The 10,412-nt window shown below is 48.4% G+C and overlaps 1 protein-coding gene across 1 annotated transcript; it reads left to right on the forward strand.

Annotated features, from left to right (window-relative positions):
- Positions 1-9,665: 9,665 nt before the first annotated feature.
- On the forward strand, positions 9,666-9,959 carry LOC101985433 (mitochondrial import inner membrane translocase subunit Tim8 A-like). Its single transcript, XM_013349315.1, has one exon. It carries the CDS (start codon positions 9,666-9,668, stop codon positions 9,957-9,959), a length of 294 nt encoding a protein of 97 aa, XP_013204769.1.
- The last annotated feature ends 453 nt before the right edge of the window (positions 9,960-10,412 follow it).

The raw sequence follows: 10,412 nt of genomic DNA on the forward strand, positions 1-10,412 counted from the left end.
CCTGTAGTATCCACCACTTCTCCAGCGCCATGCCTGTTGTATCCACCACTTCTCCAGCGCCATGCCTGTTGTATCCACCACTTCTCCAGCGCTATGCCTGTTGTATCCACCACTTCTCTAGCTCTATGCCTGTTGTACCCACCACTTCTCCAGCGCTATGCCTGTTGTTGTACCCACCACTTCTCCAGCGCTATGCCTGTTGTACCCACTACCTTGCTCTCACCATGATGATAATGGACTAAACCCACGGGACTGTAAGCAAGCCTCTAATTAAATGCTTGCCTTGGTCATGGTGTCTCTTCACTGCAATGGACAGTGACCAGGACACCTCCCCACCCACAAGCTGTCTGTGAAAGGCAGGCTTCACAGGCAGCCTCTCCTTAGTGTCCTGGCCCATGTCCTTCCATGCAGCCTCCTCACTGACTCCATCCCTAAGGGTGTCCAGCATGGCAGTTTCTCTGAGGATCTCTGTACACGCTCCATCACAGGAGGAGGGGTGTCATCATACCCCCATCTGAGACTCCAGATATTCCACCAGCTTCCTGTGGCCTCTGAAGGAGCAATAGAACTAAAATGGGGGGGGGGGGGTTCCTGTGCAGTTTTGAGAAGGTTACCAAAGTTCTAGAGATCTGAAGCTTTCTTTAAACTTCTGTAGTAGGAGGCCATTTGTTTGTTCCTGGATGCTCAGCCCCGAAATAATACAGAGTAACAATACAGAAACTGTATTAATTAAATCCCTGCTTGGCCTATTAGCTCTAGCTTCTTATTGAATAGCTCTTACATCTTAATTTAACCCATTTCTATTAATCTGTGTATCACCATATGGCTGTGGCTTACTGGCAAGGCTTCGTCTGGCATCTGTCTCTGGTGGGGCTACATGGCTTCTCCTGACCCACCTTCTTTCTCCCAGCATTCAGTTTAGTTTCCCTACCTTGATCTGTTCTGCCCTGCTCTGCTATAGGCTCAAAGCCTATAATCATAGGTTTATTAATCAATGGTAATCATAGCATACAGAGGGGAATCCCACATCACCTCCCCTTTTTTGTCTAAATGAAAAGGAAGGTTTTGATTTTAACATAGTAAAATTACATATAACAAAACAAGTATCAAGAATTACAGTTACAATATTTATATCTACTTTATCTTTTATCATAATATGGAAAATTATAACTATCCTTCAACTCCATCAAAGACTCCAGAAGTATATAATATTATCCAATTTAACAGGAAGTGCATTATAAGCAACTTTTAAAACCCTAAAATTGACAGAGACATTTTGCTATATGGACAGTCACCCAAAGTTCTCCTGCATCATTGGGGCATCCAATCTTCAGCCTCCAGGCCCATAGTATCCAGCAGACTTTTTCATGAAGCAGGAAATTTCAAAGACTGTTTCACCTATACTGGCAGTTTGTCACTCACTTTCTCCTGTGTCCTGCAGAATATCTAGCAGATTCTTTCATGAAGCAGGAATCCAAAGGATCGTCTCACCTTTAGGCAAGTTCAGCAGTCATTTTTCTGTGGGTCCTACATGTCCAGTTCATACAGTAGAGCATCAAGCAGTCCAGGAAAGAGCAGTTTCTTGCCCATATGGCTAACCAACACCATAAGGAGCCTCTTCGGTACCCATCATCCTCTTGAAGTAATTGGTGCTGCCAAGAATAGATGTGTCTCACTGTCATGAAAAGTCCTAAGTTTTTAAAACATTTAAATGCCATATTCTGTTAGTCTTTGAAAGGTTTGAAGAATACCTATCTAACTGAAATACATCTCTATATATCTAGAAAACCTAACTAACATGACTACAAGCTTGACTATTATAGATGACTATTAACCTGCATTTAATTATATATTATAGTTTTTAATAAGCTGTACAAACACAATACCTTAATCAAGAGCAGAAATAAACATACAACAAAATTGACCTTAAATTTGTATCAATAGACAATTTATCAATCAATACTAATCACATCATACAGATAGGAATCCCATAGACTTCCTTGGGCACTAGGTATACATATGGTGCATATTAATGCATACAGGCAAAACATTCATACACATAAATATTCTAAAATTAAAATTAGTTAATTAAAAAAGAAAACACAACTTTCCAGGTTCCCACAATTGGAGAGGAACAGAGGCACGCACATCTTGAGGAACTCAAGACACCTCAGGCTGACCTGGTACACTAAGTTAGTGTGCCCAAGGGTGAGATGGCCTGTCTCTCACTCAGGCTGCCACAAGCATCACACAACCGATCTGGCCTCCATGCCTGACCCTTCCACAGTCACTTTGGCCAAGTGGGAAAGAAAGCTATAGTGAAAGCTGGTGTGCCTACCTCACAATCATGGCCATGCCCAGGAAGGTGGGGCTTTCACTGGGAATGTGTTCTCTAGACAAAACCAAGGGCACTCAGAAAATTTCAGTGTCTATATGCAGATTCGTGAAACTCCCTGCTGTCCCCCTCAAAATGGTAAGTGGTTAAAACTGTTGGAAGCTAACAGCAAAATTCCCTTGTACCCCTGCTAGCTGGGCAATCAGTTTAACCCAGAGAATATCATCCAGGGCTTCATTCCACCCCCTTGGCTTCCATGATCTATTCTAAGCTTACATGTGTGGGACAAGGGCTCGAGACCCACAGGGTCTCTTCAATGCCCCCACTTCCCCACAGGACCGTTTTGACAGGGTCTGAGAAACAACGCACTGACGTCTACCTCCTTACAGCCAACCAGTGTTTAAAGCAAACTCCTCCTTCCTGTCAACTGCCCCTTGTTGGTGGGGCTCCAAAGTAGTACGGGGCTTAAAGCTGGAGAAGGGGTGGAACCAGCTTGAACTCAGAGAGGGAGAGTATCTGGGAAGACCAGTGTTCAGGAATGGAGGATGTTAAGGGTGGAAGTGTGTCCCTCAAAGGGCACGATGAACCCTTCATCCCTTAAGCTGTGGGTGACCTTAGGTAACAGTAGGGTGTCTGACGACATCATCCGTGAAGATCAGGTCATTAATAGGTCTAAGATGGCTGGCGTCTTTACAAAGATGGTAAATGCCACTGTGAACAGAAGTTCCCCAAAACACCAAGCTGTTACTGAAAGATCTAAGGACTGACTGTCTGTTGAGCTGGAGCATGACGGATACAGAGCCACATCTTCTTGGGCTGCCTTTTGTTCCTTTGCTAACTAACTGTTCACCACCCGTCTCTGGATCTGACCCAGCACTTGTCTCTTCCACCCAAACTAAGAATGTTATCAAACAGCCCCCATGACCCAGAGCAGAGGTTTCCCAGGCTTGCTGTAACCTGCCTACCTGATGCTCCCAGCAATATATTTGGGAAATGCGTGCATTTATGACTGCCTTTATCCCAAGATGATCAAAGGTCGTGTAACTACTCAGAAATGAAGCATGTCACTTGGGACATATTTAGCCCCCATTCTCTGGCCATGTCATCTAGCCTTGGTCAGAATAAGCCCTCTCGGTTCCTCTGGAGTGAACCGTGTTCCGTGCCAGCACGTGTGAAAGTGTCAGGGGCAGAGTGGGAGGTGGGAGTGACATGCTGTATCGATATAAACGGCCACGATGGCCAGGGAGCTACGAGCAGCTAGGGCACAGTCCACATCTTGGTTTCAGGTTTCCAGCCCCAGAAACATGGAAAAATAAGTGCCTGAGGTCTTAGGTCACCCAGTTCATGGCACTTCATGTTGCAGCTGCAGCAGACCAGCACTGTGGGAGCCATGGTCAGAGACCACAAGGGTCTGGCAGGGACCCTGGGCCTGCTACACTGTCTCCTGGCAACTACTTCAAGAGGATGGGTACGAATGTGATGGAACCAGTCTTTAAAACAAAATCTTGGCTCTGACAGGCCACGTATCCCAATTCATCACTTAAAGAGAAAGCTAGGTGATTTATTCCATGAGACCACGTTGGTGAAGAGGACAGAAAAGGGGGGGGGGGTCCTAGTGACTTTGAAACATGTTCTGGGAATCTGTTTGAGTTGTTTTTGTTTTTTTTTTTAAGACAGGGTTTCTCTATGTAGTTCTGGTTGTCCTGGAACTCATTCTATAGACCACGTTGGCCTTGAACTCAGAGATCTGCTTGCTTCTAGTGCTAGGATTAAAGGCGTGCTCCACTATTGCCTGGCAGAAGCTGATTTTGAAAAAACAAAACAAAAAACAAAAAAGCATTGAGTCCTCACTTAAGTTTCGGATGCAGTATGGAGCCTTGCCTCTCTCTTTGTCTGTTTTAGTGTCCTTATTTGGGTCATTCTGCAGGCTGGCATGTTATCCACCAAGGGAGGACCTATCTGACCTATCTCGTCTCCCTTCAAAGCTGGAGGCCCAGGGCTAAGTCATCCTGTGGTGAGGGGACTGTCAGAAGCAGAGTTGGGCACACTTGTCATTCCACAACGTCAGGACTCATTGACTAATAACACATTCTTAACCTCTGTCAGTCACCTTGGTGTCTATGGAGAACGAGACTGCAGGATTGATGCCCCATCCCCACCCCTGGAGCAGAGGTGAGCATCCACAGGAGGTAGGCTGATGGCCTCAGGCCACCTTGTCAGACTACAGTGAGACACTGATGGGCAGATCACACTTTGACCAGAACTGCTCAATGCATTGTTCTTTCCATACCTGCCCAAATCGCTTTCTATTTGAGGCTAAATCTCATGTCAGATCCACTAAGTCCATTTAGAGAGACTCATGATGTCCGATTACCCTCAATATGTGATCCAATTTCTCACCTCTATCTCCATGTCTGAACACCTCTGTCCACTTCAGCAGGAGTCCTATCAGAGCGAAGAATTAAGAACTCCTGGTTGCAAATGCTCAGCCTCTGGTAAATTACTTCTACATTCCTGCCCTTTGTCAAGAGGCCGCTGCTTGTCTGTGGAGTATTAACACAGTCTAGCCCTACTGACAGCAAGGACTGTGGGTACAGCCTAGCCCTACAGCACTTGCCTAGTGTGCAAAACTGTAACCTTGACACCGGAAAGAAACCTATGGCAAAGCCCCATTTCTCCTATTACAACAGCTCCTGCCTCGACCCTGCCTTTACCGCTCTACTCTTGGCTCTGGCTCTAAGGACCTTGCAAACACACTACGTACCCATAAACACACATGCATTTGCTCACTCTCTCATGACCCACCTGGCCCCCATCAGGATCCCATGGGTATGTAAGCTGACTTGAGTCCTCAACGAAACGATGACCCTTTGGAATAAGCCGTCTACAGAGCACACCCTAAGTACAGTGTCTGCCCTGAGCTTGCTGGCTGTGAGCAGGAGGGTGGCTCCTCTTCCTCTACCCTTCCTTCCCTAAACAGGTTCTTCCTCAAGCCACGCAGAGTTCAGCTAAGGGGTCTAAGGCACAGTCAGTGCACCTTCTGGAAGCAAGCTGAGCGCACACAGAGCATCTGGCGCCCACTGGATAACTTGTTTCTATTTCTTGATTTCCTCTGGTTGAGACTAGCTGCTCAAGTGCCTGGCTCTTCCAGAAGTCCCCTCGTTTTGGCTTTTCCTGTGGTTCCTCCTCAGGACATGCCACCTCCTAGCCTCAGCTCTGTGGGACCCTCAGAGTCCACTCATTGCCCCTGTTTGCTTCCTCAGCCTGACGTCCTGTGCCCCTTCCCACTTCCCACAGGCTTTCCCTGGAGGTCTTGCCACACAGCCTCTCCTCTGAAGCCTCCGCCCTCTGCAGGGTTTACAACCCCTGTCCCTCTTTGCTTGTTTGGCCCTGGACAGTAACTCACTGGACTCAGGTATTCTGTTTCTCTAACGAACTGAGCCCAGGGACAGACCTCCGCTTTTTCTTTCCCTTAGTATTTGGCATGAAACAGTAGCTCAGGATGCTCTGCCCCGCTGGAAGCCACAGAAAAGTCACACCCAAGGAGGAGTGGGTGGAGCCCTCATGACAGCTGTGGGTCAAGGAAGGTTGGCATGGGTTGAATAGTTACAGCGGAGCTACGAAACCACCAAGCTTGTGGAACCTGATGCCAACTCTCAACTGGGGGCTTCTGCTCCATTGCTTCTTGATGTTGGTACAGACCTCAGAAAAGAGACTACATCAGGCTGTGCTGTAAGCGCTTGTCCCAGACCTGCCAAAGGGATGCTCCTCAGCCCTGCTTTGCGTGCACCTCACCTCATGGTTCTTCTCTCAATAGGACAAAATATTCCACCCCACTACCCCCGATCCCCTTCTGCTCTTAGGAACTGCGACTCATGGAGGCCTTACTAGGAAGTTAGTGTCTCGTCATTTCCTTCCCACAAAAAGCACCTGTCCTTTGAGACCCATCGAGGTGTGACTGGGAAGAGGCAATCGATTATTAATAATACAGTCACATGCGTGAAGAACTAAACGGGCTCCCGGAAGTCCTCTGAAGTGTCTCCTCCGAATACAATGCAGAGAACCGCTCTGGATACAGCAGCAGGTTTTGCTCAGTGGCACGTGACTCTGGGAATGATGCAGTCTGCCGAGCAGGGCACGGTTAGGAGAGCACTACAGTAGTGGCAGAAAGGGGTGGAACCAAGAGCCACGGTGATGATGGGCATCTGCAATCTGACCAAAGGCCTTTCGGGCACCCAAGAAGGTCCCTGCTAACTTATCTAACTCACCAAGGGCATCAACACACAGAGATGACACACGGACCTGTTGAACAGACAGCCTGCCGCTCTCCTGTCTGTGAATCATGCGAAGTGCCCATCTGCACCCGCCCTTTTTAACATGAATCCGTTCGTGGTGCTAGACTCTACAGCTTCCTCCCTTTACACTCCCGCTTAAAAAACAAACAAAAAGCCCGGGGACCAGCCAAGGTAATGTCCCTGCCACAGGATGACACGTGGCTGTGACAGGGAGGGGCAGGGAGGAAAGTCGCCCCAGGAGGCCTGTTTCATTTCGGCTCCATTTCTGTGCCCCCCACGGCTGAGATTCAGACCACGTATGTAACAATTGAGCCATCAGCATCAGGAAACTCAAGAGCAGCCACTACTCTGCTCTAACTGGGAGCAATGGGCCAGGTAAAGCACGAAGGGCTGTCTGGGGACTCACATATGCTCAGCTTTTGGGGAGAAAAGGAGAGGGAGCTGGACCTGGCTCCAGACTCCCTGGGGTGTGGGATTTGGGCAAGGCTCCTTAATGGAGCTGGGAAGACACATTCGCAACCCAGATAGGCAGACTCCAAGAGGTGCCGTTCACAGGGGCTGCCTCTCTTGCAAATTAAATTGCCTGCTCACCAGCAGGGAGAGGCTGGGCTGCCCTCTGGCCACTGCCCCTTCCTTCTTTCCATTTCACAGAAAATGGTTTTTCCCACTATACCAGTAGCTAACAAACAAGGACTTCCTACAGCCACTGATTAAGACCGCGCCTCAGCTATGAGCCTGTGGTCACTGAAGGGTGGCTGTTTTCAGTTTCTTCAGAGGCTTGCTCCGAAGCCTAAATGAAGCACAATACTCCAGCAAGCCACTCTGCTGCCTGGTTGGAATAGCACCTGCACGGTTCGCTGTGACTTGGCGTAGCCTCCCACATGCTCTGGTTTCCCGTAGGCTAGAATATATGTCAACACAGCCCCAAACTTGCCTCCTACCGACAGAGACCATTACACCCAATTCTCCCATATGTAAATTGGGACCCTAAATGTTGCCTCCCAAATTCCAGGTCTGTCAAAGATAACTTGAATTTTTTTTAAAAAAAAAATCTGTTTTGCTGCAAATTTCCTTCCCTCCGCTGCACATAAGGAAGAGCTGAAGCAGGTTTTAGAGATGACTGACAAACAGATCACAAGCTTCACTAAACAATGCCCTTCATGCCCTTGTTAAATGGTGCCACCTAAGAAGCCCAAGAAAGGCAGGGTGTCGTGGCATGCCCCTCACCCTGTGTACATTCATTATTCATGCAGTACGCACTGACTGAGTAGCCACTGTGTGTGTGAGCCAGGTACACACCTAAGTTCATGTGTACGAAAGGGACGGCTAAGTACCTGTGTCCATGCAGGTACATGAGCATCAGTCTGAAGAGTCCAGGCAAGGCACACCAAGTGAGAGAACAAAACGTTTATTCCAGCCCAAATGAGGAGAACCACCCAAGGAGAAAACATGAGTTCTAATTGCCCAGAGTAAGTGTTCCAAAATGGCACCCAGAGGGTCCCGGTTTTACCGTTTCACGGATCTAAGCGGGGGGGGGGGGGGGGGAGAGCTGGGCATGTAGCTTCATGACAGTGTGCTTGAGTAGCATGTGCAAGTCCTGGATTCCGTCACTCTCACTGAGGAAATGATAAAAAGTAGGATCTATTGATCCCTGACTAGCGTGATGGCGTTCACCTGTAACCCCAGAACTCCACGGACCGCAGTGGAAGGCTGGGAATCTGGTCCCAGCCTAGGCTTCCTATCAAGTTCAGGGCTAGTCTGTGATCCATAGAGTTTCTAAAATAATATAAAATATTACATGTAAAAGGGACAAGAAGGAAAATAGAGCAACTGGAGGTAGAGAGCAGCCTAAGAGTTTCATCGGTTATCACTTACACATCCCAGCCTACAGAAGAAAAGGGTTTGGGTGAGTGTATTTCTTACCATTATGGCATCAAAGTCTCCAAAAACCTGTCCAGCTGGGGTATCTTGTCTTGTGTGTCCTCCAGATTGAAGAACTTTGTGACCTCATTCCTGTGACATTTTCCTGTTTTTTTTTTTTAATCTAAAAATGTTTTTCCAAAAATCCAAGTGCTTGCCCACATGTCTGTTTGCGAAGACCTGGTGCCCACGCACCTCAGAAGATGTGTCTAGCCCCCAGGAACTGGAGCTGCAGACGGATGTGAGTGGCCACGTGGGAGCTATTTCAGTCCTCTTCAAGAGCGCCAAACTCTTAAACCATCTTAAACTCTAAACCATCTCTCAGACCTCTAGCAACCTCTCAGTTTTTCTTACTTTGCATCTTTGACCAAACTTTTCTCAGAGTTAAACTTCTGAAGGTCCAGTGCTCATTTTCCACAGGGAAGAAACGGGTGAACGGATAGGTGACACCAGGTGTAGGCAGCTGAAGTCATACACATGTGTTAAGTTCACGATGTCTATTCCTGGGGCCATGTCTTCATTCCGCCCCCATGTTGGAATGCTGGAACACACAAAAAAAGAACCAACAAGTCCTGAGAATGCTCCTCACTCCCAAAGACCCTATGTTCTGCTTGAAGCCGAGGAGTCGAGGTGAGGATGACGATGATATTGTTGGTCCATCCCTGAAAATGGACGGAGACATTGCCATCAATGAGGACCTGGTAGAATTGGGTCTAGTCAGCATTAAGTGCCCCTCTGTGGATGAAGAGAGAGTGCCCTCTTTGTTTCTTCAAAATTCAAAGTCCAGTCAAATTTTATCTTCGGGAATGTAAGCCAACCAGTTTTAGATAAACCAATGGTCACAAAAACAGGTCCTCCATCGATTTAACCATCGTCTTCTACATAGTCATTCAGCCTGATTTTGACGGGCATTGCATAGACGCATCCGTTTGTTCACTAAAGATCTGAAAAGCTTCATGGAGTCTAATAGTGTGAACTTAGGAGAAGCTGAGCCAGGCGGAGCAGCCTGCTGGGTCTGAGGCAGCCCTGATATTTCCCCGGTTCCTGGTCCCTCGCCCCAGCACGTGGGGGGCGGGGCTTGGCAGGAGCACTTCCGGTCCCTGTGGCTCACTGGCATGGAGGCCTCGTGGTCTTCGCCGGTGAGCAGCCTGGACGCCCCAGACCCGCAACTGCAACATTTCGTGGAGGTGGAGACGCGGAAGCAGCGGGCGCAGCTGCTGGTCCATCACATGACTGAGCTGTGCTGGGAGAAGTGCATGGACAAACCCGGGCCCAAGCTGGACAGCCGGGCCGAGGTCTGTTTTGTGAACTGCGTCGAGCGCTTCATCGACACGAGCCAGTTCATCCTGAATCGACTGGAGCAGATCCAGAAGGCCCGGCCGTTCTTCTCGGAAAGCCTCTCGGACTGATCTCGGCAGAAGGAAGGTAGGCTGGGGAATGAAGAGCTCTGAGGGGGATGGTGGTAGAAACCCTCAGGGCACGGCTCCTGCTTCTTCTAAGAATTAGGAATGATTAATTGTTTGGTGTTTGTGGGGCTTTAGGGTCATGGGGTTTGAGTTGTGGGTCATTATTTCTTACCTTTTATAGCGAGGGTGTCTCTATGTAGCCCTGGCTGGCCTGGAACTTCGGCATCTGCATCTGCCTGCTCCTGCCTCTTGAGTGCTAGGATTAAAGGTGTACACCACCGTGCCTGAGGAACCAGGAGCTCTGGGTTGTGTTTTTATTTCTATTTTTTATTTTATGTGCGTGTGTGCGTGCGTGCGTGCGTGCGTGTGTGTGTGTGTGTGTGTGTGAATGTGAGCCACATAAGTGCAGAGCTCATGGAGGCCAGAAGAGGGCTGTGTATGTGCGTGTGTGTGTGT

The sequence above is a fragment of the Microtus ochrogaster genome, chromosome 17, assembly GCF_000317375.1.
Source record: "Microtus ochrogaster isolate Prairie Vole_2 chromosome 17, MicOch1.0, whole genome shotgun sequence".
Lineage (NCBI taxonomy): Eukaryota > Metazoa > Chordata > Mammalia > Rodentia > Cricetidae > Microtus > Microtus ochrogaster.